The sequence below is a fragment of the Vitis riparia genome, chromosome 8, assembly GCF_004353265.1.
Source record: "Vitis riparia cultivar Riparia Gloire de Montpellier isolate 1030 chromosome 8, EGFV_Vit.rip_1.0, whole genome shotgun sequence".
Taxonomy (NCBI): Eukaryota; Viridiplantae; Streptophyta; class Magnoliopsida; order Vitales; family Vitaceae; genus Vitis; species Vitis riparia.
The window spans coordinates 21106535-21133556 of record NC_048438.1 but is presented as its reverse complement, the minus strand read 5'-3'; the positions used below and the strand labels follow the sequence as shown (position 1 = coordinate 21133556).

Below are 27022 nucleotides of genomic sequence, written 5' to 3'. Positions count from 1 at the left end.
CCAAATAGGTTTTTAGCATTTTTGGGAAATGCTTTCGAAAACATTTCTTTTGAGAATAATTTTTTAAATTTATTTTTAATGTTTTATAAAACGAAAAATTGTTTGGGAACATGAATGTTTTTAACCCATTTTTTATATTTTTAAATATTAATTAAAAAAGTAACTTTTACATGTGTTTTATTTTTAATTATTTTTCGTATGTGTATAATTAATTTTTTTGAAGTAAGTAAAAATAACTAATAACAAGTAAAAGTAAATTTTAAAATTTAAAGATTTGGCTACAATTACCAAATATTGTCTTAACCTATGTTTGTTCTTTGAGGGTCGAAATATAAAAAAATTATTAATCTTTTATAAAATTATTTTTAATAAAAATTTGTCAAACTATTTTTTAATCTAAAAACATGTTTTGAAAAACACATTGGTCTGACCATCCAAAACTCTACTTGTAAAAACGTGAAAGGTAAATTAAAAACAATACTAAAAATAATAATATTATTATTATTTGCCAATTCACGTCTTATTTTAAAACTATTTTTAAAATAATACTAAAAAAATAATTTTTAAGAATATTTTTGAAAAACTGTTATATTATATTTTATAGAATAAAAATATATTTGAGGATTTAAAATATTTTTAACATATTTTTAATGTTTTTAAAATAAATTTTATGTTTAAAATTTTATTTTAAATTATTATATAATTATTTTTTAAAATAGAAAAGCGTTTATGAAAATAATTGTACTTGTACATCATGTTAAAAATGTAACCGTTTATCACCGAAAGGAAAACGCGTAGTGGGGAGGGGGAGCAGGGGAGAAAAGACCAGTCAAAGATGATCTCAAGAAGAAATCAAGATTCTCAATGACGATATCAACAACAAATCAAGAAAACAAACAAGGAGATAGAAGAAGAGAGAGATGGTGTTGAACAGCACACTGATAGGGAGAGTAGCGGTGGTATCCGCAGATTTGTGCCAATACGTTGCTTGCAATCCGGAGAGACTCAGCCCCGAGCATGTTCTCCATCTCCTCTTTTGTTTTCCTTTTCAGCAGTTACGTCGATTAGCGCTCTGTATCTCCGCCTTCTTCTGCTCCCCTTCCCACCCCGACGATTCCGATTCTCATTCCGACTAGCATCCTTTTTGTTTTTTGTTATGGAGATTCTTGTAAATCTGGATTCGTGATGATGAGTGAGATTTTAAATTTCGTGAATTGAGGATATTGATTTGTTTTCATGCTTTCGATTTGCTTGGATTTGATCTGATATGTTGCGTTTGGTTGAGCTTGAAGAACTAGTTAATTCCAAATCCAAAAATGATCAATAATCCATTGGGCCGTTATATTTGTCCTGCATTTTCTGAGCTACCAATCACTCTCAGAGCTGACTTTCAATCTGATTTATCTTAACAAAGAAGGATTGAACTAACAATTTAACATTCTTCGAAAAAAAAAAAAAGACCGGATAATAAATATTTCTCTAATTAGGTTTCCAATTTAAAATCGGATGATCAACCGATCAGGCGGTCCAAAAACAACGAAAAACAGAAAAAGAAAATAAAAGCAAAAAAAAAAAAAAAGGATGATGAGGTTGTCTGGTACGTGTGTGAATATTAGTGGATACATGTTGCTTGTCCAGTATTCTATCAACTAAACATAGAAAAAAAGAGGAAAAGAGGAGAGTAGGTGAGAAGCAAGATGAAGAGTGTGGTGGCACCAACGGCATGGTCAATTTCCCTGATACCCCGCGTAAATGCCCGCAAAATCCCCAATTCATCGCCTCCCTTTCCAAAATTCTTTAGTCCCAAACCCTACTCTTTCTTCTCTTCTCCTCCTGTTCGTCCTCTTTCCATGGCGGCCTCCGCTGCTCAGGTATATCACTCTCTCAATCTCTATGAATTATTGGGATTTTGTATTCACGCTTCTTCATCTAAGTTAATGCGGTTTTTTTTTTTTTCTTGTTTGCATGTATTTGTTTTTGTCTGGATTTACTCAGACTGCGTCACCCGGGGATGTCACCACTGATGCCCAAGTCTTTCAACTGATCAAAGATCATCAGGTTGTTTGTTTCCCCATTTTTTTTTGTGATGAAACCCTAAAGTTGGCTTTGTTTTGGCTCTTGAAATGCTTTTGGGATGATATCATAAATTTTTCTGAAGCTTCAAAAACACTTACTTAATGGTGTGTGGACAAATAGGACACATTTTTTTTTTCCTAGTTTCTGTTTTAAAATCTGGGTTGTTGTTACAGGAAAAGGCTGCTCGGCTTCCTCCGCTTGAGGAAATTAGAACTGTTATTAATCAGAGTGTGCGAGGCATGCTTTCGACTATTTCTCAGGTCTTTTATACACAGCTTTTGAAAATTTCAGATATTATGAATGATTTATTGGGGAGGATAAATACAAGTAAACATTTCCTGCATGCTAGTTTTGTTTGGTACTTGTTTATTAATGGTTTTGAAATTAGCATCTGAAACCAAATTAGGTGGATATCCAAAAAAAAAATAAATAAATAAAGGGAGAATAGAAAGAAAAAAACGTTATAGGGTGATCACAGAGGAGGATTTTAATTTTTTTGTTGGCATTTTGTAAAGGGTTTATGGCTGTAATCAACATACTTCTAATATTGTTTTATTATGCTAAATTCTCTTGGCTAGAAAATCCTCAGAAGTGATGTTAGCATCTGGGTTTGACAATCCTTTATTGGTTTTTGTTTCATCAATCAGATATTTGAGGGGGTTTGATGCTTGTGTGAAGTTGGTTAGTATGTTGGTTTCTCTGCATTTGATTTTTTCCCTCATATGTACAAAGATGCTCACATGCACACTCGAGGAGGAGAAATATTATTGCTTCCCTTCTCTTTGCTTTTTGTTTGACAGTTTTGTTCTCAAACAAGGAATGGGTTTAATGTAAGCTGATAAATGTGTCTAGCCATCCCCAATCTCATTCAGGGTGTCTCCAGATATTTTGGGACCATGACAATGTGTTCTTTAATTCTGGAGCAATCTTGGAGTCCTGATTAGTAAATTATGGAGAAACTTCTCGGTATGACTAAAGATATGCATAACATAAGCTGATTTTCACTGTTACTAATTTTGAAAACTTCTGCTTGATTTTGAATTCAAGAATCTGACTATGGTCTGTGTCAGTGTTTGTATGTTTTGGATGCTCATCACATGCTTGCTGGTTCATGAATTATCCTATTCCTGACTTTAGTTGGCTATACAATCTTTCAGGTCAGTTCAACTAACTGCAAGTTCCTTTTCCTGTGCAGAAGTATGAGGGTTATCCATCAGGATCGATGGTCGACTTTGCATGCGATCAGGATGGGTATCCAATATTAGCAGTCAGTAGCCTGGCAAATCATACAAAGGTTTGCCACAAAAAACCCACACTAATACACACAAAGAAAAAGAAAAGCTATGTAGAATTTCTCATATGGGTGCATCCAAAGATTCAGTTGGGATTATAATCTAAAGTATTCCTGTTCGGAGATCTCAATCAAATAAATGTACAGAATTGGTTGTTTCTTTTCTAACAGACGGCAGATAGGAAATGTGTTACATGTTCTGTAGTGCAAAAGGATGTGCTTAAAGTTTTTATATGAGTAGGATTAATGTACTTTTTAACTTATGTTCCTTGTTTTTTTTCCCCTGTTCAATCTTGCCCTCTACATGTGCTCCTTATTTATTTAATAGATAGATTAGATTCAGGTCAACGTTTTGGAGATCTTAACCTACTTAGAATCCATTTGGGAGTGATTCGGGGAGGATTAGAAGCATTTCCTAATGCTTAATAGTGCTTTCCTTTTAAGAATCACGTGTTTGATAAAATTTTTAAAAATCTAGAGTGGATTAACACCTGCCAGTTGCTTCTTCTAAAAATCACTTTTTGTGTTGTGTAACACATTATAAAAAAGACACTGATAAAAACTTTTTTTTTTTTAATTTAAATCCAAATACTATTTGCTTCTTCATAAAAGTGTTCTAATAGAACTGCTACCGACAAAAGCATTAAAAATGCTTTTACAATAATGACTCCTAAACAGGCCCTCATTCTCTTTAGGGCATCTCTATTGTCTATTTCCTTTTGTTTTTTTTTTTCTTTTTTAAATAACCATAGAGATTAGGACTTTACCTCCTGTAAATATTATGGCCTGATTCTTCTGAAATTGTTTTAGAATTTTCTAGTTTCCTGAAAGGCCTATGACTATTTGAAAACTTCTGCTTTTTACAGGACCTGTTAGCTAATACCAAATGCTCATTGCTTGTAGCAAAGGATCCTGAGGATAAGACTGACCTTTTAATTACTGTGCATGGAGATGCTGTTCCTGTAAGTTCTAACTTCTTTATGCTTTTCCTTCATTTCTCAAATTATTGTGAATATGCCTTTTTTTCTTGCTCACAAGTGATGCATTTGGATGTTAATGAATCGAATCTGGAGAATCTGAAAGTTCTTATTTGGGTTTCATTTTAGGTCTCTGAAGAGGATAAAGGGGATATTCGTACAGCATACTTGACAAGGCATCCCAATGCATTCTGGGTAAACTTCTTTCTAATTGTAACAGGCTCTATCTCTTGGCATATTTAAATCATATTTTGATGGACTACTAAAGGGACACTTTCCAACTTGAAGGTTGACTTTGGTGACTTCCAATTTATGCGTATTGAACCAAAAGTAGTGCGTTATGTGTCTGGGATTGCAACAGCTCTCTTGGGAACAGAAGGTTTTTCTACCGTTCATTTTCCTTTTTTCAAGCCATATGTTATTTTACGTTGTCTTGATATTCACTTTTGGCTAGAGGGTATTATATGATTCTATTAAACTTGGAGCATTTAGTCATGTTTATGTTAGGCACATTTATAATTTTACTACCTTGTACAAATTTGTATGTGTGATGCTGTAATGTTATTACCACCATTTTCCACATGGATTATTGATTTGTTTCTTTATTTATCTTTCAGAGTTTACTAAAGAGGCCTATACAGCTGCAAAAGTTGATCCAATAGCTCAGTTTTCTAAGCCTGTGGCGGTATGACTGCTAATTTGGTATCTTTGTGAAACATTCTTTTCTTCAGTTTATCATAGCTCAACTCTTTTTTCAGTAACGCCCTTTTTTTTTTGTCAGTCTCACATGAACAGAGATCATGCAGAAGATACAAAGCTGATTGTGCAACACGTGACATCTATTCTGGTAATGTGAAAGACTCAAACATCTTTCTATTAACCAGGAAACTGCCAGATCTGAACAGTGTCTTTACATCAGACTGTCTCAACTGGTCAAAACGGAAATACCAAGAATTGATAATTAGTGATTAGAATTCACCTGCCCATGCAATATCATCCAACAGAAAAATGATAATGGTAATGGTAACGGTAATAATAATAATAATAGAATGTTTGCAATGGCTTGGGTGTTGATTGGTATTGTTTGTTTTGTTCTGCTTGAAATTTGATCTGTAGATAAACAGGTAATTAAAAAATATGCATGTATCTTAGATTACTGGTGCTGCGGATTGATGATATCTTCTGGACAATGCTTCTTAGCTGGCTGGTCTAAGTCATGTAGTTGGTTATTCTTGCTTCAACCTATGATCACAGTTTGAACAAAGGAATATGGGTATATTATTATTAGATTTATATTTCACAAGAAAATATTTGGTTTCCCTTTTGCTTCACTTATTTTTGTCTAGCCACTTTTCCCCTTAAATGAAAGGGCGCTTAATTTCTTATGCAAAATACAAATTAGCAAAATGAAACAGGTTGAACCAACTTGGCTTTGTCTTAATAAATTCTAGGAACCTTACTGATGAGAGATCATGAATGAAAATTTCAGTGTATGTCTAGACTTCTAATGAGAAATTAGATGGACGTAGATGTCAAGACAATAAACTTGCTGCAATAGTTTTTATCCTTTTCTTTTATGCATGTGTATGTTCGTGAATGAGGGTGTGAGGGATTTTAATGCGGTTCCAAAACATTTTTTTCTATCCTTTTCTAGGTGGACTCTGCTTATATGCTGGATTTGGATAGTCTTGGTTTCTATGTTAAGGTAATGTTGATGTTTATCCATTCCCTTTGAAAGCAATGTTTTTCAGTTATTTAAAATTTTTTTGGTTCAAACTAATATTTCGATCTCAATGTTAAGTTGTTCTGACATTGTTTCGTTCTTTCTAGGCTACTTACCGAGGGAATACTTTCAAGCTCCGAATTCCTTTCCCTAGACGTGCTGAGGATAGAAAGTGAGTCATCTTATTTCAAATGATTCTAAAATCATATTGATATTTGATTTTTCATATTTGCCTTTCTGCTCTAGTTTTTCTCTGCTAAAAAGGAAAAATGTTGCAAGGCACCATCTTCTTAGTTTCTAAAATACTTCTTTGCTATCCTACCTATCAAAGGTAAATTTTATCCTAAACAAAGCTAATATCTAAACATAATGGGTCTTTTAATTAGTTGAATTCATTTATCAATGTGATGCGGATGCACATTGCTGGCATATGTATTGGTATGCTTAGGAGTCAAAATTTGAACTCTGAAGGAAAACTTTCCAAAGCGTGTTTGGCTTTGGAGTTTTATGTCAAGTAAGAGCAACATGCTCATGTAAATTTCTCCGTCCTTGTCACGTGTCATGGGAGGGTAAAACATGTTTTACCTTGGTTCCTTACTTTAGTTCTCCTTTCACATTGAAGTATTAAGGGGAGTGGAACGTCATAGGTTCATAACTGAAATTATAATGTTTCAAATGATAATGTGAAAATAAGAGAGGACTTGACTTCCTGCCCAAGGTTGATAGCATTATTTGAGATTTAGAACTTCCCCTGGTACTAAGATTTCAAATTTTAACCAATTTTGAAAGCTGAAATCTTTTTGTTTGATATGGAGACAAAGAAAGAAAATTTGATAAGTCTCTCTGTTAAAATGAGTAATGTTATTTTATATTTGGCTGCATTAAGTAAATGTCATATTATATTCAACCGCATTATCTGAATTGGATTCTTTCCTTCACTTCCATTGGGCTGTATCATTTTGTTTTCCTTCTCAGGGATGTAAAGACTCTTGTGGTGGAAATGCTTCAAGCTGCTAACTCTCAATCTAATTAATGCTCTATTAAAATTGAGTAAAAAGGTGCGCTTTCTATATTTTCAGTGACTTCTTGTGTTTAAGATGTTCTTTTTCTTTGGCATACTTTTTTTTTTTTTGTCATGAAATCGCTATACCTGCTTATTCTTATGTACTTTATTTACACAAAGCACTTTTGTAGTTTCACTTTTTTCATGAAGTGGTACCTGATTTTGTCAGGTAGAAGGCAATAGTTTGCTGTGGAGTTCTCTAATTATTCTGTCCAGTTGCAAAAGAAAATTTATAAGTTCCTTACAAAAGCTCTATGATTTGCTCACAGTCAGTCTGCTATTGATTTGATCAGATATTTTCCATATTACTCCCAAAACTAGGCCAACTTTTGTTGTTATGGTACCCTCCAAGCAGTGTAGTCCTCCAATAGTTGAACCATATACTCCTTGTATCCTGTGGGATTAGACATGGTATAGGTTAGATTTTGAAGTGGAATCCATCCTTTCATCTAAATATGATACTCGTCTCCCTCCTGAGGTGTTCTCATCCTGTTTGTCTTCTGTGCAGGATCCTGCATCGAACCATAGATCATCTTTCTGGGAACAAATGGAAACAAGTGAAATCAGTGGCAATTCTTTGGCTTTCTTTTCTTGTTTGCTCTTGCTTTGTCTCTATCTATTGTAATTAAGGTCAGAATGAATAACCATGTTATGTCAGACTGTTCAATGTAAAAAGGGTGCATAAACAGTTTCTAGAACACAAAGTCAGTAGTGCAAAAATTTTTATTTTTGGTGGGATACTGTACAAACTTTGCTATGGAGAAGCTCATTCGAAATTGAAATACACAGATGATGATTAGAACTAGCCATCTCCTTTTGTTTAGTTCCAATTGCTTAAAAATGAGATCATTGCATTACATTTCATTGCCTCTGGTTGTGCAAGGGAGTATGGATCTATTTGGCAATTATTTTTGAAAACAATTCTTCAAAAATCATTTTTAAGAATAGTTTTCAATTGTTTTTAGAAATTGGCCTTATGAAGCTAGTTTGGGTTCTTCACTACCAACATTCTAACCGGCATCTCATCATACTCATATTTAGATGTTCTAACTGCCAGATTTGTACGATGTTGTGTTTATCGGGGTGTCAAATGAACATTTTTTTGTTTGATCTAGATGTGCTGGGATTTAGACCTGAAGTTTCTTTCTAGCAAACTTTTTTTTTGTTTGATTTGGATGTGCTGGGATTTAGACCTGGAGTTTCTTTCTAGCAAACTTTGATTTTGTGTGGATGCATAGACCTGGCAGGCACATCAGGTCGCGGATGCCATGAGACAGAAGTACTTGAGTTTATGGGGGCCTTATCTTGGGTAGTAATTAATTTTACTAAAAGAGTGAAGCAGGAAACTCCACATGATGCAACATGCAACAAAATTGGTAAGGCGCCACTAGGAACTATTAACTAGATGGTGACTTGCTATATGCGAGAGGCAAACTACATTCCAGGAGGCAAGTTGAGAGGAGAATTGCTCACGGAAGCACACGATATGAAATGGGCTAGACACCAGGGGGAGTGTCTCGATCTTTTGTTTAGCCAAAAGAAGATGTACAAGCATATGTCAAATCATGCTTGGTGCGCCAGTTGGATAAAGCAGCAGGTTTGGCACAACCTTTGCTTGTTCCGGAGGAGCCTTGGCAAAACATTGGCATGGACTAAATTGGTGGGTTCCCAAAAGTCCAAAGGTACAGGTTAGTATTTGTGATTGTGGATCAATTCCTGAAGTACGTTATTTCATCCATGCACCACCACACGCATGTCCCAATAAAGAAGCAACTAGGTTGGTCTTCAGCTATGTGGTCAAGTATTCCGGGTTGCCAAGAGACATTGAAAGCAACAAGGACTCTTGCTCCACAAGCAAATTTTAGGTTGAGCTCTTCAAAATGCTAGGATCGGTGTTGAAATTTTCGATACCAAATCATTCTCAGACAGATGGGCAAATGGAAAGGGTGAATGCAATGGGAAAGGAGTAAAGTGGCTCAGTTATGTTTCCACTTGCGTAAAATCTCTTTAATGAGACTGGGCCCATCTAAGGAAGCAACTCTGTAGCAACCTCAGATGCCCTTAGCCGTGCTGACTAAGATGCAACTAGGGAGCCGTAGTAGTCTTGCAAAGTCTCGATAAGAGTTGCTTAAGGAAGCTCGAAAAAGCCTCCGAAAAGCTAGTAGATGCATGAAGTATGGGAGACCATTAGAGTGTCAAATGGGAGAGCAAAAGGGCTCAAAGAGGTTTGATTCTGAAGTACGATGGACCTTTTGAGGTGATGAAGAAGGTTGTTGTTGTATACAAGTCAAAGCTCCTTGACAAATTGAAAATCCATCTTTCATTTCCATGGATGAAAATGTGGAGAAATTTCACATTTTTAAAAAATAAAATAAAAAATTCGCCCCTTTTGTGCTTTGATGATCCAACGACCAGATTGTTGTTTTTGATGAGTCAACGATTCATATTTTACCCTTGTTTTTGTAAAGGTATCCAATGCTCATGCTTCCGTGTTTTTCTATTTATTTTTTTAATTTATCTTTTATTTTAAATTTATGTCACCATTTTATTTTATATTATCCTTTTATTTTTAATTATTTTTTATATTTATGTAATTAATCCTTTTTAATTTTGAATATTTTTATTTTAAAATATTAAAAATATAATTTTATTCAAAATTTGCTAAAATATTAATGAAGTTATAATATTTTATAAATTAAAATTATTTGATAAGATAAATTATTGATATAATTAATGTCAAAAGCAAATAGTTGTCACAACAAATTTGTAATAAAATTTTAGAAATTAAATCTCAAATAAAATATTTTATATAAATTTTAGAAATGATTTATTTTTTCATTTAAAATGTAATAAAACATGTTTTAATAAAAGTAGTTTTTAATTTTTAAAATAAATGAATATAAATGTATTAAAAGAATTTAAAATAATTTTTTTTTTAATTTTTTATAACTATTATTGTGATGTCCCACATCGGATAGGGGAAAATGTTCATGACGCTATATATGTAGAGACTCCTCTTAACCAAGTGACGCGTTTTAAAACTGTGATGATTCTTTTGAGTCTAAAGCATATAATATCTACATGGTTGGGAGCTCGTTACAATTATCCTTGACCATACCTATCTCGTGTATTTTTTATTTTTTAAGTTTTTTCAAACATTTTCATAAATTTTGAACAATTTTGTTTCGCTAAAATTTTTATCAAAATGTTCATCGATATTTTCGATATATAAACGTAAAATACAAGTATCAATGTATCTGTGTTTATTGATATTTTTATCCTTATTCATTTCATGTGAGCCTTTTGAAATCCCTTCATAAATGTCAGGATTAGGGATGGCAACGGGGCGTGTTTGGGGCGAGGCGCTCCCCTCCCAACCCCGTCCCGTTTATTTAAAGCAATTCCCATCCCTGTCCCATTTAAAAAATTAAACGGGGCGGGCGGGTATGCTACATACCCATACCCGCCCCGTTTAACTTTTTATTTAATTTTAATTTTAATTTTTTTTAAATTACTTTTAAAATTTTTAATTATATTAAAATAAATATATTAAATTATTATATTTTTATAACTTATTTTATTAAAAATAATTTATTATTATCTATATATTAAAAATAATAAAATAAAAATTAAATTAAAATAATTTTAAATTTTAAATTAAATTAAATTAAATTTAAATTTAAATTTTATATATAATCGGGGCGGGGCGGGGCGGAGCAATACCCGAACCCATACCTGTTTAGGAAAATAATATTCTGTCCCATTAGGGGCGAGACGGGTACCCGAAATGATCTGCCCCATTGTCATCCCTAGTCAGGATCCTACTATAGTGCAATACATGTATACACCACCTACCATTTGAAAGCAATTCAAGAATCAGGTTTATAGGATTTTGAACCATTGAACCATGAGTAATCAGGGAAATAGAAGAACAGATTTCTTAGTTCATTAAAAGGGAAGACCAAAAAGCAAATAATGTTGGGAGAAAGAACAACCTTATGACACTTTGAGGAAGCAATATAAGAGTATTGCAAGCCAAGTTGATGAGGGCATATACTCTACTTGGTGGGCGCGGTTCCTCGTGATGACACATCACCAATGCATGTAAAGTGAGATGTCATGGGTAAGACAAAGGTGATGATCGAGGCTAAAGGATCATGCCATGGTTTATTGTGGCTTGAAGGTGGCAATATACAATGCAAGAGCATGCACATGCAAGGCACCATGTGCGTGACTCAACATGACAAAAATTCAATAGTAGGTTTTTGGTGGTCAATATTTTCTTTCAAAGAAAATGGCTTGAGATGAAATTTCTAAGTAGATAAACTATTTTTCAAATTTTCTATTTTTTTAGAAAATTTATTATATATACTCAAGTATCTATGATGTCTATTCTTGGAACTTCGGAAATGTCTTAAAATACTATTTAAGGGGAGGGTAGCTCACTCAAAGGTGGTAATAGTGGGTAAGTTATGTCACACCAATGGCACGACATGAGGGCACATAAGCAAGGGTGATGGTGAGCCTTGCTAGCACAACACACATGGGCACAATACCATGGGCATGGCGTAATCCAAAGTGTAATAACATGAAGGTTACCTTAGATTGGAAGGATTAACATGACTAGCATACACATAGGCTAACATAACAATACATATCATAGGCTAAAAAAGGGGCTTAGCACCAAGGCAAATTACAAACATGTGGACAAAGAAAGGTTTTAACACATAAAAGTTGTTTAGAGACACAAACAACATAATGGATGATGCATGAGCTTGTCTACCTGGGCATATCAATGGCTTGAGAACATAAATGAGGCTACCTAAACACATGAACTAGCTAAATGCTCATGGGCTCAACAACAAGCATGGGTTGACACTTTGATGACTCATGGATGACACTTTAGCATTGGGGCAAGCCCAAGCAAAAAGTTGTAGCACTACAAGGGCTGATACTAATGGGTCGAGATAGTCTTACAAGGCATAAGCCAAGCATATCTCTTGAACAAATGGGCAAGTGGTAAGCAAAGGTGCAACTAAGCAACTAAGTCCTTAAGATTATGGCATGGCAAAAGTGGGTTGTTGGGCTTAGGGACATGTGGCACAATCAAAAGACAAGCATTGCATGCAATGAACTTGCAAGATCATAAGGCAAATTATAAACATGTGGTAAATTGTTCAAGCTTAGAGATAAGTTGAAGCATTTTAATTGGAATTTGAGTTTGAATTTGAATTCAAATGAGTTAGTTCCTAGATAAGTGAAAATTGATTGGCTAATTAATGCACTACTAGACAATTTATGACAATTTGAAAATATCAAAGGTTTGTATGAGAAAAGTTTGTTATTAAATTAGAAGTCCAAATGTGGGTTTTTGTTTTTAAAGGCTACTAATTGTATCTTGGAAACCTTCAAAAAGTAGTTGAGGGTTGTCATTATAAAAGGGAAAAACTAGCTTATTGTAAGAACTTTTGATGACTATTTAGAAAAAAGAAAGCGATTAACCAGAAGTTCTTGGTTTCAGCTTTTTGCAAAGAGTTTTCCTATATTTTTCCTTAAGAAATTTTAGCTTGGACGGTGTTTGGAGTAACTTGGTTGTAATTTACTTGGATAGTAGTTATGATAGCTTTTTAGTTTTTATCACTAATGTAACTTATAAATAATGTGCTATTAGGTCATTCCCTATATGAACTCACCAAGAGAGTTGGTTGAATTGTTCTTGTAATTATCTATAAAGTAATATACAAGGTAGGGTGTTACTCATGGGTCATTGTTTGCGTTGTGTGGGTTGAATATAGGTTGGCTTAGATAGGTCTAAGTGCCACACAAATGCCAAAAAAAGGAAAAAAGAAAAGAAAAGAAAAGGGAATTTCATGTTTGTGGCCATTACCAACCACAAATGTTGGAGATACTAGGTGTTATTGAATAATAAACCTTACAAAGAGGCAACTTTAAGCATTCTAAGAGGAAAAACCAAGGACTCTAGAAAAGCAACCAGGAGGAAAAAGACTTGCTACTAGTCCATTAAGGTACAATGCATCACTTGACGAGAGAGAATTCCTTCTACAATAGAATACATTATCTAGGAGATAAAAGTGTTTATGAGCAAAGCTAGTTAGGAACCATTTGAATTGTTATGACAACATCAAGAACTAATGCAAAGGTTCCACAAAGAGGCATAGATGAACTAGGTGCAAGGATGTATCATGGTCTATTCCTAATTTTACATAAATCTATCATTTGGGCATTCTCCAAGGGTTTCAAGTAGCTTTGAAATATTCCAGATACTTTGTGAAGGTATTTGGAGCAACTGCGAGGTGATTGAAGGAATTTGAAGCCAACTTTTTAGGTGTTTTAGTGCTTGAAGCGAAAAGCTTGCTCAACTCCCACACAATAAACATGCGAGAAAACATGACCCTTTTGTAGCTATAAATGGAAGGTTGCATTACCTATTGCCACAATCTCAAAAAGTTAAGAGATGTCTCATATGGATAAAAGTTTCCTAATTTTATTGCACTTAGCTTAGAGTATTCTCTTCTTGATGGCTCTTTGCCAAAATCAAGATAGGTTTTGTAGAAAAAACTCAAGGAATGGCATTTAGGTCAAATAATTTACCCTTGTTGAGTAACCGATGGAGATTTTAGGTTGAGTAAAGGATGATTTGAGGTTTATTTAGCCTTGTAATGCCCATTTTCAACATGTTTAAGGCTTTCAAAATGTGAAACTCTGAAAAGCTAGGCATGATGCAAAAGCTTAGGGTGCTGAAAAATGAAGGGGCTTAGTCAAAATGGGGTGCTAGGCCCCACTCAACACAATGATTGACCTCATCCTCATGTAATGCTTTCGTTTACAAGTATACTATACCTTTTAGGGCATGTGGTAAGATATAACTTCATGGCAAATTTGCAATTCCAAGAAAGAAAAAAGGCAAATAATTACTTTTACTGTCATAATGTGTGAAGATTCTACAAGCAACTTTACCTTCTTGAGGGGAAGGATATGAACCTGCCCTTAAAAAGAAAGGGTAAAAAGAAAGGGTACTCTCTCTAGTATTAGGAGCTGCAAAAGCCCCCAATGTCTAGAGAGGCCCATTCCAAAGAAGGGAGTAGAAGAAGAAGAAGAAGAAGAAGAAGAAATGATAAAAGTATTTTCTCATTATAAATTAGAAAAGACTCCTATACATGCCAGCCTCATCTCATCTTCCCCACTTGCCATAGAAGAAAGAAATCAAAATTCAAAATTCAAAAACCAAAGGAAAGCCCCCTTCTGCTCTTTCATTCTGAATCACTTTCCATACTTCCCATGGCCTTCAATCCTCTTGGTCTCTGCAACACAAACCCAAACACCAGATCACACAAATACCCCACTATCCCAAGATTTGATGAAACCACCATAAACAAGAGGAAAAGGAGGAGGAGAAAGGGAGAGAGAAAGTATAAGAAAATCACCTTCTTAGAAGTCTTCTTCTCCCTCACCTCATACCTCTCTTGACACATATCAGACAACCATGCCCCTGGACTCACCAACTGCATGTAAAAATCAAATCTCAAATCAAACTCCATCAAAAACCCCAAATTCCCAGAAAAAAGAAGAAGAATTGGAAATTGAAAAAAGTATGAAGAGAAAAGAAAGCTTACAAGTAAGCTTCTCTGAATGATCTTGGCTCTTTTCTTAGGCCTTTGAGGGAGCTTACAGCCTTTCATAGCCATAAAGTCCTCCTCTTTCTCTTTGCTGGACAGTGAAATATAGAGTTTTGGCCACACCAGACCTCTGTCATCACCTCCTCCTCCACCCTCAACCGAAACTTTGCCGTTATCATCCATACCCGCCGACCCTCTGGTCGTGTAGTACCGATCTTCCTTCTCCGACGAACCCGATTTCCGGTTCTCGTTTGTCACCGATCTAAGCGTCGCACCCTCTGTATTCCTGTAACCATACACAAACCCCAAACAGAAAGAAAATCTGTCAGACCTTGTTCTCCGGTTGGTTTGTTCTGGTTTCGTCTTCATTTTTCTGGGCAATTTTTCCTAATCCCCTGTTGGGGTTTCTCACCTTGTGAAGCGACTGGGTTGAAGATGAGCGCTTTCTTTCTCAGAACCAGTGACGACGGAGCGATCAATACGAGATGTGATTTTCCTGCGAATAGCACCATTGGATCGAACTGAAACATTTGGGTCTTTGACCCTCACACATCTAAGCCTCTTCCTATTACCCCACTGTAAGAAAAAATCAGTTTCTGGACCTTTATAGGTTCTCTGGCTCTTCTCTTCCTTCTCCATATCTGCAAGGAAAAAAAAAACAAAGGAACACCATGATTTTTCGCAGACCCATTTGAATTTTCCTCATCAGCAAGGAAGGCACAGAAGAAAAAGAGACCCAAAACTGTAACTTGAAGGTCATTTGGTTGCTGAGAAATTGTGAGAAAGGGAAACAGACCTCGCAATTTCACGACAGCTAGTTCACGTTTCCACTCGTTCTCCTACAATTTCTTAGCCACCACACACAGCGTCAAGGTAATCATCTTCAACCTCAAGATCTACGACTCTGACAGAGGAAATCTTCCTCAAAATTTCCTGCGATTCAAATGGGTCGAAAAAATCACCAAAAGAACCCAAAAATAGAAATATTCACAAAGAAGAAGCATCAAATGCAAAGAAAGGGAAGATGACGAGGAAGAGGACGTTTTGGATGGGGAGAATTACATGTGAGAGAGTCAAATGCGTCGAGAAAAGACGAATTTTCCAGGAAAATATCACGTAATACTGAAAAACATAGAAAATCCAGATCGAAAATCCAGGATAATCGCTTGGATATCGCCTCCACGTTCTCTATATCTGCTCTGAAGCTGCTTTTTCTTGGTCTCTCTGTGTCTCACAGTCTCTGTTTCAACGTTTGTTAGCTCTCGTCCCATGGAGATTTCTTTTCTCCTTTCCCTATTTATCTGCATTTCTAAGATTATAAAACAACTGAAAAAATGGTGACCGTGCGATTGAAAATGGACGGTCTATACTTTCTACACTTCACAACACATTTTCAAAATTTCCACTTTCTTTCAAATAAAATAAAAATATAATAGAATTATTTTAAAAAAAAAAATTTAGACCAGTTTGATAATTAGTTTTTTAAAATAGTTTTACAAAATAATTTTTAAAAACAGTTTTTGAAAATGGCTTACTAATAAAAATATTTTTAATATTTTTAAAAATAATTTTTATATCTATAATTTTATTTTTATTATTATATATGTTTATATAATTATTTTTTAAAATAGCTTTAAAAAAAATAAGTGAAAACTATTTAAAAAAATTAAAAGGTGTTAAAACTCTTTGAAAGTAAAAGATAAAAAATAGTGTTTTTTAGTTTTTTGTTTTGAAAAACAAAAATTATTGTAAAAATAAAAAAAAAATATTATTGAAAACAGTCGTTAGACCCTTAGTAACTAATTTCTTTCTTTTATTTTTCTTTAAACTTTCTAAAAACCCATATAACTCACAAAAATTATTCATTTTTTCCTCAATTAAAATATTTTTTTTACTCTCATTACTTTTTATCATTAAAGTCAAATATGTCGAATCTAATAGCTTAAAAAAAATTCGTAATTTAATTTCATTAATCAACTAGAGAGGCTTTTGTGGAATTTGATAAAATTAAAATTTTTAAATAAAATATTAATATTATTCAATAAAGCTAATTTATAAATTTTTTAAAACTAATTTTAAATCTTTTTAGAAATATCCTACTAAGTTAATTAGTTTCGAATATTAGAATTCAATGAATAAATATGAATAAATATTGTCTAATTAAACTTTCGACTAACTTAAAAAAACCCTAATTTTAACCTTATTATTATTATTATTATTATTATTATTATTATTATTATTGGCCTCTTTAATTCAACCCACCCAATGTATGAGGTTCCAATTAGGTTATCCAAACTTGACCCACCCAATATCTGGCGGTGAAGACCTTTTCAAATTTTAATGGAAATTTCCTTTTCTAGTGGATGAATATTGTGTAGTTATGAGGTAGGCTTTCATTTTTATGGTTTGGAGTCCCTTTCTTGATTCAATTTTGTGCCTTATATACATTTCACCTCTTTCCCTCTCAATTTCATTTTTATGCTGGTTAGGTTGAGTACATCGTGTCGAAAATAAATGGCGTTTGAAATAACATTTTGGTTATATTTGACTTTTGAAAAATTTAAAGAAAAAAAATAGAGAGAAAAAATAATAATAAAATAATTATATCCTGCTTTCTATTACTATTTTTTTTTCTTTTTTTTTGATATTTTTCGAAAATTAAACAGAAACTTTAGGTTTTCAATTTAGATTTTAGGGTTAGGGTTTATTCAATCTCCATCTTTTTGTGTTGTTCTAATTTCAAAGATTATTTTGCGATCTGTTTGGATTTTTGGGGTTTTGGGATCTTGTAAATTGTTAATGGTCGTATGGGGTTCATGTGATTGAGGTTTAAGCTTGGGGGTGAGATGTTATTGGGCTATCTTTTATAATGGGCCTGGTGAGCCCAAGGCCTAGCCATGTACATGGTTTGATATCATGGCCAGCTAGGCCTACACTTCTGCTTAATAATAGAGGTCTCCAACTTGAGCCCCTCCTTTGCCTATTCATCATAGAGAGAGTGGACTTCCAACCATTGAAATAAATGAGGACTTATGAGTTTGTGGATGTGCATTAGGGCATTAGGGCATATTGGGTGTCTCTAGCACAATCAAAATCACCATGTTCAAATTTAATTTGAAGCAATTGTGTGAGACCATTCAAACCCTCTGCTCTACTTCATTCAAAATTTTCTAAGTTTTGTTTTCTTTTGCCACTCAAAACAAGGTATATTATTACCACAATGCTAGGAGGGGGACCCCTAACCCCCCATAGTTGTTGCAATGGACCACTGTTAGTTAGGATATATATGACCTAGAAACTAAAAGGACCCACCCCTTTGAAGATTTCCTCAATACCATTTGATGCCATCATTCAATAAATTGAAAAGGGGGTGTCACATGTTTGAATGGTGGGAGAGGAAGATAGCCTTAGAATTTGGTACCGTTAGAAAAGGTGGTGGATTTTGCCATCATCATAATCCATGGGCCATTCAAAAAAATGGGAAAGGTGGAGTCTCTTAGGAATATGATTATCTTGAATCTTGATAAGTGAAAGGTAATTGTGGATTACTATCTAACTCACCTAACAGTGGAAAGTTTGGTTTAAGCTATGATACTGTTTTGAATTGCAAAGAGACTAGTGGGCTCGGCTTTCCCTTCTCTCATGATCAACAATTAGTTGTTGATTTGCTTGTGGAGAAAACCCATTATGAACAAATGGTTGATCCATCAAATCCGATAGAGAAAAGAGTAGGAACGATCAATTCAAGTAAATTGAGCGGGGGTTTGGGAAAAACTTAATGAATTTTTTATTCAAAGTGTTTTTAATAAAAATCATCTTACCTGTAAATAAGGTCCTTAATAAGAGATGACCTCTAATATCTTTTATAAGAGATGAACTCTAGAACCAATCATCTTTAGGGGCATTCCATAACTCTTGAGATATGCTCGAATTTGTGTAAGTCCCTCCTACAAAAAATTTATTTGCTTGGGAAGCCAAAACACCTCACCACCTTTCATTTCCATCAAATAATTTAAAGCTTTCTTTAATCCAAAAGGGGAGATTCTCCATATCTCATATCTTTTATTCAGAGCTTTAAAAATCCACAGTAGAGCAGAGCCCATGAGAGGATGGTCTCCAAACAGAGTTTTAAGTTTTAACCCAACAAGGGTATGGGCCCCATTTATACCGTTGGCTACAGCTGTATGGCACCCAACCACCCTTACACCCTGTCAAGCTAGGGGCAGCGGGCACCCCCACAAAAGCGGTTACCTCAGAGGCTATACCCATTACCCAATGAACAACTGTCACAACGGGCAGCTGCCAGTGAACCCCCTCCTTTCTTTCTCCTTTTATTATATAAACCCCCACTCACCTTCACTCCTCAACAATCAAAGAATCATCGTCCTCGTTTGTTTCTACTGAAAGAGAATTCCAAAATGGAGACAATGAAGATGAGAGTGCTGTTGATGGGTGTGGTGATGGTGATGATGGCCGCATCCATGGTCCCAAATGTGGCTGCTGCAGATGCTCCGGCGCCCAGCCCCACCTCTGACACCACCGCATTTGTCCCGGCTGCCTTGGCTTCTGTTGTGGCTCTTGTCTTTGGATTTCTTTTCTAGTTGGGTGTTCTGTTCTCCCTCTCTATTCCTCCCTTTTCTCTCTCCCATTGTGGCCTACCTGGGTTTTATGGGATTCACATATATATATTCATTCCTTTGTGATTATTGTTGTTCTTTTTAATACGTAAATTGTTGAGTTTTGTTTGCTTGTAACTTGTGATCATTTCTTTGGTGATGATTTGTTGTTAAATCCACAAATTAAGCTTTATTGACCCCAAAAGAGGAGTGTGGGTTGGATCCAGAACTCAATTGCCCAAGTAAAAATCCTTATAAAATCATTGTTTTAATCATTTGACTCATAAAAATAGGATGATGCATTCTGAATTTGGAAGTTGGGACCAAATCCAGAAAGGGGGAGGCATTGTTGGATGAGTCCACTTGGGGCTGTTGATCAAGTTCCCTCAGCTCATTCTTGATTCAAAAATCAGTATTGGTTGAACTTCATTCTTTAAGTTGGGATCATTTAATTATTAGGGTAAATGGGGAGTCTTGTAGCCTTGGAACCCTGATGTGCCACCTGATGCAGGCCATGCAACATCTATGGACAAATTGTTCTAGAAAAATCTCTCTCTCTAACCTATTTTTAACATAAATCTCCTAATCCCCTCCAATATTTTGACTATTTAGACATAGGTTTTAAAAGATAAAATTACTTTTATAAGAAAAAAAATGAGAATATTTTTCAGGCTAGAAAAAATAACCAATTAAATTTTGAGTCATGTAAAATTTATATATTAAAAAGGAAAAATAAATAGCACCTTCATGCTTATATGGTAACTGGTATAGTCTGTATGTACATAAATATTTTGATTTTCTATCTCATCATAAAAGCGAGTCCATGTTGTGATGGGCTTGGACCACTTCTTAAAGGGTTAGGGTTTAATTTCAATTTGTGTCATACCCTTCCAGTCCCAGGGTATAGAATTAGGAAACAGAAGTGGGGGTACTCCAGTAATTGAAGGAAGGGAGCTTCCCTATAAAGGCTTTGAGAAAAAACCCTAAGAAGCATCCCCATCTCTCAGTCCCATTCATTCACAATTCAAACTTGAAGCCCTGATGGGAGTGGTCAGGGCTCAGGGTTCTTCTTCATCTACACTTCTTCAAATCCAAAGAAATCTGGGTCTCACGGTCTGTCTCTTTTTTTTTTTCTCATTTTGATAACATGAGTCTGCCTCTTTGAGTAGCCATATGGCTTGTGATTTGGGTTCCATATTTGGCTTAGTTAGGAGGCACAAATCAAAACATATGGATCAAAAGTATCTTAGATTGATGCCTTGATCTTAAAAACTAAGGTCTTTTTGAGTGGACTCTCTTGTTACTTTCCCATCAATTGTCCTTCAAGCAGCCTTAGACATTCTTCCTCCAGAGAAAGGAAAAAAAAACCCCTTTTCTTATTTTGGCATTTTATTTTGATTTTGAATAGCCGCTCGAATAACCGGAAGGTGGAAGAAGAGCATCACCATTCGGTTCAGACAGTGGCTAATAACAAAAGGGGACTGATAAAAAGGTCCTCTTCCGAATCTGTTTGAGGGTAAGGGACCATTCTCTTCAGCCAGTCCTTACCTAGTTTGGTTCGGATATTCTCTCTCTTATTATTGATAATTGATTTACATATGGGCAATCCAGAGCAACCTCTCTGGTGTTTTCCAGGAGGTTTTCTTGAAGCAAATCATGGCTTCAACCAGGAACCCTACTTGGACAGGCCCAAAAAAACATATTATCTGAATTAAATTTGGATTGGGCTTGGTTTGGGGCCCAAGCAAAACTAGCCCAGCCCAAATTTCATTATATTTATTTAAAATATAAATATGTATATAAAGTTTGGATCATATATATAATCTAAATAGTATTAGTGGTAACACTGATACCCAATTTAATTATCATACTAAGATATTTTTATCCTTATAATGATATTTAAACTTAGTGAAGTTTTAATATAATTTCTATTTTTTGCTTTTAAAAATAGAATGTCTTATACAAGAAAGTAGGTACATTTATTGAACTTGAAAACACTTTCAATTTTTTTTAAAATTTAAGGCCCTTGTTTGGTAATTGTTTGCGAAAACAAGTTTGAAAAACAATTTTTAATTATGGTTCTTAAAAATCATTCAATAAGCGAAAATAATAAAAATAATTAAAAGATGTTTTTAAAAATACCATGTTTTTTGTTTTTAATAAAAACGTAAAAACAAATTTTAGTTGTCAAATGTATTTTTTTTCTTGTTTTTATGTTTTAAAGAATATAAAACTGTTGTCGAAAACAGTTTTCAGACAATGAACGAAATAAGGAATGATTGATTGGTTTTACCTTTTTTTACGAAGATAATCTTGTAATTTTTTCTTTTACCTTGTTAAATAAGTCATTCTTTCTTTTACTTGCAACCTATTGTTTGAATAATCAATTTTGAACTTCAATTTATTCTTGAAACATTTAGGAAAAATAAATCTTATTTTTGAATTGTAATGGTGAACTTGGAAATTGCTTAGAAATGTCCTATACTCCTACAATCTAATGTGATCAATTTTCTTTTGTTTCTTATTTTGCTTCTGTTTTTTTTTTAATTATTATTTTAAAGATTTTATTCATTCTATTGGTTGTATTAGTTATTATGAACTTGGAAGCCCAATCATACATACCCATTTTTGTTAAAGCCCAGAAAGAAAAAAACCCAAAGAAAAGCCCATTAAGCTGTAGAAGAAGTGACCCCCTTTGATTTGGCTTGGCTGATTGTTGAATGGCCGGAAGTGGAATGGCCACGCTGACATGAAATGCTGACTGAATACAGAAGAGCCCAAGTGCATAGCACCCAACACATACTTCCAATGGCCCCCATCACATTCTTCATTTCCATTGAAAACCACCCCCACTCTCACGTCCGCAAACAGCACCCACCCACTCCCCACAACCCATGGGACCTCCCTTTCTGGGGTGGGTCACTCCCCAATAAATCTCTTTTGTTTTTATAGTTTTGCTCTTCAACACCCTTTCATCCTTCCCTCTCATGTCCACTACGAAAATATCTCCACTCCATTGGCTTAATCTCATCACCCATGTTCTTTCATTTGCCCCAAAAATGAACCCATAACATACATTATTATGCATCTCCATTATTCCCCTCCCAAGTCAAGTCATCACTTGCCTAACCTTCCTTTGGAAAAGTACACTGTCATCATCCTCCTACAATACATATTGATATGTAAAATAGGCAGTGGTTGACAAGTGGACAGGGCACTGGGTGTCTAACTCCCACCCACAAAACAAGCATATAAGGAACCAACTTGTATGGTATGGCAGTTTTTTTATTATATAGCCAGAAGGGGTCCTATAATACAAACAGAAATAGGAATCTATATATGCACATATAGTAACAGATATATAAAGATCCTGCAGGTGCAGATCCAGGTGTCTGATAAGTGTTGAGCCACAGCAAACCCATCTTCAAGATAATGCTCAGAGACCATCATAGTAGCCACCAAAGGTTATATGAGCTCTGGTCAGGGGAACTCCTCTCACTGCAGAAAAAGCTTCATTCAATTTTGTTGCATGGTGAACCACTCGCTTGATCCTCTGCAACCACGTAATTAATTTGAGAAATTTGAAGAATTGTAAATAAAGAGAATAGAATAATATATTGGGGAAGAAATTGAATTGGGAATATGAAATTTATTTGAGAGGGAATTGACCCTCTTGTCGTCAGTGATGATCTGAAACCGAAGCTTTTGGTTGTGTTGGTGGTGTTTGTTTCTTTGGCTGCTGGCGAAGATGATAATGCAGATGGTAGTAGCAGCAACCCCGAAGGAGCAGAGGGCACCGATCCCAGTTAAGCCCCACTTCCATACGTTGAACCGACCGCTGCTCTCTGTCCAACTGCCCTCTTCATCTTCTTTGATATCTGGGCCCGGAGCCGGTCCCAGATTATTTTTCTTTGATGGGTTGTGGGTATTCTCCATCTTCTCATCCTTCTCCTCAAACTGGAACCCACCCGCCTCGATTTGAGGCAGGATTCCCCTGCTTCCGGACTTGGGAGAGTCCATTTTCATGTCGACGAATTCATTTTCCTTCATTTTCTTGAAGAAAACTTGGGAAACCGTGTCTTGATCGGCTTCCTTCAAGGCTTCCAGGCTTGGAGCCCTGATCACCGGCGGTGGCAGGGCCTCAATCTGGAGTGGAATCTTAGTGATGTGCTTCACAACCTCCTCATCAACGATTGGAGGTGGATCCAACCGAATTTGGAGTGGGAGAAGCTGCTTGGGCAGCCTCGGACTGAGAGGAGGAGGTTCCACCCAAGTCTCACGCTTGGGAGTTGGGCATATGAAGTAATTCATGTCGAAAACGCCCTTGGAGTTGGGATCACTGTCCCTGATGAAGATCTTCCTCCCACCATCTTCACTGAAATCAAGAAACCCATCATCGGGCAGGTACTCCCACTCTTCAAGATCCATTTCATGGGGAGTTTGGAGTATGGAGCCTGGAGGAGCAGAAGAGACTGAGAGGGGGTTGAAATATGAGTTGGGTGTTGTGAATATTCACAGATCAAAGAAGGTGGGCTTGGAGTGTAGCGTCGAATTTCAAGCCACCGCCATGGTGACCCTTGTCACTCTAGGAGTGAAGAAGATTGAAGCCACCCCCCTCAAGGGCCGTGGGTAAAGGGATTTGTTTTGGGTTCAGAGCTTATCCTCACAAAAGATGACAACAGGAGCATGGTCCAGCAGGACCCACGTCTCCCTCCCCCTCCATTCCCCCGGATATTTCTTTTCAATTTTCTATTTGGGTTACCTCTAATTTTCTATTACCTTTACCTTTATATAATAAATTTATTAAGACCCAAATGCCACCTTGATTCTCGATCAAAGGTTCTTCTTTTTGTTTCTTTTCGGGAACACCTTGTGGAGGAAGGTAGAGAGGTTTTTAGTTTCTAGTTTTTACCTTTCACCTTATGAGATTCTGTGACGAGGGCCCTTTCTCTCTCTCTCTTTTCTTTACTTTCTTCTCACATGGAGGTGGAAAAGGTTTGTCGGTTGCTTGCGGAGTTCGGCTTGGAATGACAGTGATGTGAACGAAGAGGGTTGTGATTTGTAAAGAGAAGAAAATATGAAAGTGAAAGCTATGGCTACAGGATACAACTGTCCATCTGCTGGCCAATTTTATTTTATTCCACCTTCTATGTTTATTTAGGATCACAAGTTTAAATTGGGGTCTACTTATTCGAATTCTCCACTGCTTCACTATTAGGAAGAGAACAAAAATATATATATATAGGTGGGTTATGCTTGAGAAGCACGTTTTCAAAGGTTTGATACCAGTGTGGGTGTGGCAAAATTGCTTGTGAAAGGTGGTAAGGTGGGAGGCAAGCCTATTCAGGTCATAATTGCTATAAAAATGTAATAATGACTTATATTGCACGTTAAGAAATGTGAATAAAATGAAAAATAAAAAATAAATACCAATTATAGACATGAAATAAGTCGAAGAAAATGTGGATTAGTTTTGGTGCTGCACGGAATGTTAAATAGTAAAATATATATATATGTTTATTTTTTTAGCCTTTTCCTTTTTATTTTCTTAATGCTAATCATTTCTTAAGACAAGACTAAGAATTCTATCAACAAATAATTTATTTTATATTATGATTATTGTTATTATTATCATCATCATCATCATTTGTATATTCTTATTATTATCGAGCATTGATTTTGTTTGCTTGTTGTTTTTTTTTTAGTTTTTATGATCTCTTAATAGAATTAGTATATTTTCTCACCTTTGTATTTTCTAGAATTAGTAATACATGAATTAGCTAGCCAAGGCTCTCTACAATTTTCCCAAAAAAAAGAAAAAAAATTCCTTACATGTAAATTTTTTTAGGAAACTAAAAACCAAAATGAAAAATTTGCTCCCTCTAAAAAAAAAATAAATTTAATTTAAAAAAATTTTAAAATAAAAAATAATGGTGGCTTAATATTATTACCAAAAATATAATATTTAATATTATTCATACTTATTTTTTCTTGTTAATTCAATATTTTTCCTTTTTATATTAGTTTAACTAAATCATAAAAAATAATACTTATTTAGTTCTTATTAACTATTTATATTTTTAATTGAAAGTTAGAATATAATATAAGTCCATCAAAATCTAACCATTAAACTATTTGTGTTTTAGTGATTTATTATATGAAACATAAATTTAAAAAAAAAGAAACTTTACTTCAAATAATCTTAGTACAATACTACAATGGTTGTTTAACTCGATTACATTTTCACGGGGCTAGAGATGTAATTTGGCCTGTAAAAGTCGAAGCCCGGCAAATCGTCATTATTGGACCGGAGTTCGATTGATTTTTTAAGGCCCGAACCAGGCCCATTTTCCGGCCCGAGCATTGATGCCCAAAAAATTCTTAAATTTTGCATTTAAAAGGATTTGAACCCCTCTAAAACATATTGAAATGTACAACACAAAACTAGACAAATCTTTTATTGTAAATATATTTGTTAAATCTTGGGCTTGGTTGCCGGGATAGGATGGGACCATTTACATGCCAAGATTAGGGATGACAATCAGGAATGGCTGACCCCACCCCAATTATTTAGACATGTTCTCATCCTCATCCCCGAATAAAATAAAATACATTAAACAGGGACATGTGGGATGGGTATAAGAATAATTTATTTTAAAGGAAAATATTTTTAAAATTTTATTTGTTTTAAAAAATAATTAAAATAATTTTTTATTAATTATATATATAAATAGGACAGGGTGGAGTAGGATATTTATCATTTTTTTTTTTAAAGCTTGTGTTGTTAGGGGTAAATTAAATTCTCAAAAAACTCATCCATCTACTATCCCTGGCCAAAATGAGGGCAATTCCAAAAGGACACAAATTTGGAGCTGATAAACTTTCTTTACATCCAGGCGTACATTCAGAGGTAAATTGGATAATATTTGAAAATTTGTATCGAATGAAAGTTTGAATAGAATAAAGGGTTATATGAATGAAAAAGTCACTTGAGTTAGGGGACATACAAACAACGATGATAGGTCAGGGCTTCAAGTTTAGTTGCTTGGGGTCCCATTGTCGGCGAACACGTTCCGGATGGTTAGTCAATGGGTGTAAGGTGAAATTATTGAAAATGCGGGCAACCTAAACTGATTGCTACCTTAAATGATAGTGACCCTGGATGTTAATCAGGCTAAGGCGTGTTTGCATTTGACATAGGTTAAGACTTGAGAGTGGACATTACAACGCCAACCGGCTTGGGAAGCAGACTGGAGGTAGATGAAGAAGAGTCGTGCTGGTTAAAACATTCTTATCCATTAACGCTTTTATTAATATTTGTTTCATTAGATTTAACGTTTTTTATTATAATTATTTTTATAAATTACTTAGTATTTGAATATAAATTTAAAAAATTAATAATGTTTTTGACAATGTATTATATAATAAAAAAGCAATTTTTTATAAAATCAACTACTGACGATGGTGCTTTAGGCCGACCTTTAGCCTGAGTTGCAGCCTATTTTACACTGCTGAAGCCTGAATTTGATGATAGTCTGAAAAGAGAAGATGACCCATTTCTACATGCAGGAATCTACATCAATATACCCATCACACATCAATTCTATTTGAGTCCTAATGAAACTTTTACAGTAAAGAG

General features: G+C 34.8%; 3 protein-coding genes and 2 non-coding genes across 9 annotated transcripts; 3 read left to right on the top strand and 2 right to left on the bottom strand.

Moving 5' to 3' along the window:
* The first annotated feature begins 1625 nt into the window (after positions 1–1625).
* Positions 1626–7939, top strand: LOC117920907. Of its 5 annotated transcripts, none has more exons than XR_004652273.1 (14): positions 1626–1871; positions 1996–2058; positions 2250–2336; positions 3272–3370; positions 4234–4329; positions 4474–4539; positions 4633–4723; positions 4962–5029; positions 5126–5191; positions 5999–6049; positions 6175–6239; positions 7043–7125; positions 7424–7541; positions 7639–7939. XR_004652273.1 is itself a non-coding variant. In XM_034838602.1 (13 exons), the coding sequence occupies exons 1-12, from the start codon at positions 1698–1700 to the stop codon at positions 7098–7100; spliced, it is 984 nt and encodes a 327-aa protein (XP_034694493.1). In that variant the 5' UTR covers positions 1626–1697; the 3' UTR covers positions 7101–7125; positions 7300–7354. The 5 variants fall into 5 exon arrangements, 3 of the variants coding, with proteins under 3 accessions (XP_034694493.1, XP_034694494.1, XP_034694491.1); XR_004652274.1 differs by having other exon boundaries at positions 7424–7547; XM_034838602.1 differs by lacking the exons at positions 7424–7541; positions 7639–7939 and adding an exon at positions 7300–7354.
* Positions 7940–14046: 6107 nt separating this feature from the next.
* Positions 14047–16041, bottom strand: LOC117919582. The gene is made up of 6 exons (XM_034836768.1): positions 15830–16041; positions 15564–15700; positions 15180–15408; positions 14765–15053; positions 14576–14653; positions 14047–14452 (listed from the first exon to the last, which is right to left on the bottom strand). Exons 3-6 carry the CDS (start codon positions 15404–15406, stop codon positions 14402–14404), a joined length of 645 nt encoding a protein of 214 aa, XP_034692659.1. The 5' UTR covers positions 15407–15408; positions 15564–15700; positions 15830–16041; the 3' UTR covers positions 14047–14401.
* Positions 16042–20579: 4538 nt separating this feature from the next.
* On the top strand, positions 20580–20725 carry LOC117921361. The gene has a single exon (XR_004652322.1). It is a non-coding gene; the product is annotated as a small nucleolar RNA U19 (small nucleolar RNA).
* Positions 20726–20787: 62 nt separating this feature from the next.
* LOC117921370 lies at positions 20788–20951 on the top strand. Its single transcript, XR_004652331.1, has one exon. It is a non-coding gene; the product is annotated as a small nucleolar RNA snoR138 (small nucleolar RNA).
* Positions 20952–22635: 1684 nt separating this feature from the next.
* LOC117920795 lies at positions 22636–24042 on the bottom strand. The gene is made up of 2 exons (XM_034838431.1): positions 23053–24042; positions 22636–22933 (listed from the first exon to the last, which is right to left on the bottom strand). Exons 1-2 carry the CDS (start codon positions 23809–23811, stop codon positions 22820–22822), a joined length of 873 nt encoding a protein of 290 aa, XP_034694322.1. The 5' UTR covers positions 23812–24042; the 3' UTR covers positions 22636–22819.
* Between the last annotated feature and the right edge of the window lie 2980 nt (positions 24043–27022).

What these genes read in the sequence shown, in the direction of transcription:
- LOC117920907 (XM_034838600.1), top strand. Translation starts at nt 1,698, where the DNA reads ATGAAGAGTGTGGTGGCACCAACGGCATGGTCAATTTCCCTGATACCC. An exon ending in TGCATGGAGATGCTGTTCCT is followed by an intron (nt 4,330 to 4,473) that starts GTAAGTTCTAAC and finishes GTTTCATTTTAG; the next exon opens with GTCTCTGAAGAGGATAAAGG. An exon ending in GTCTTGGTTTCTATGTTAAG is followed by an intron (nt 6,050 to 6,174) that starts GTAATGTTGATG and finishes CGTTCTTTCTAG; the next exon opens with GCTACTTACCGAGGGAATAC.
- LOC117919582 (XM_034836768.1), bottom strand. Translation starts at nt 15,406, where the DNA reads ATGGAGAAGGAAGAGAAGAGCCAGAGAACCTATAAAGGTCCAGAAACT. An exon ending in CAACCCAGTCGCTTCACAAG is followed by an intron (nt 15,054 to 15,179) that starts GTGAGAAACCCC and finishes GTATGGTTACAG; the next exon opens with GAATACAGAGGGTGCGACGC. An exon ending in AGAAGAAGACTTCTAAGAAG is followed by an intron (nt 14,453 to 14,575) that starts GTGATTTTCTTA and finishes TTTGTGTTGCAG; the next exon opens with AGACCAAGAGGATTGAAGGC.
- LOC117920795 (XM_034838431.1), bottom strand. Translation starts at nt 23,811, where the DNA reads ATGGATCTTGAAGAGTGGGAGTACCTGCCCGATGATGGGTTTCTTGAT. An exon ending in TCATCACTGACGACAAGAGG is followed by an intron (nt 22,934 to 23,052) that starts GTCAATTCCCTC and finishes TGGTTGCAGAGG; the next exon opens with ATCAAGCGAGTGGTTCACCA.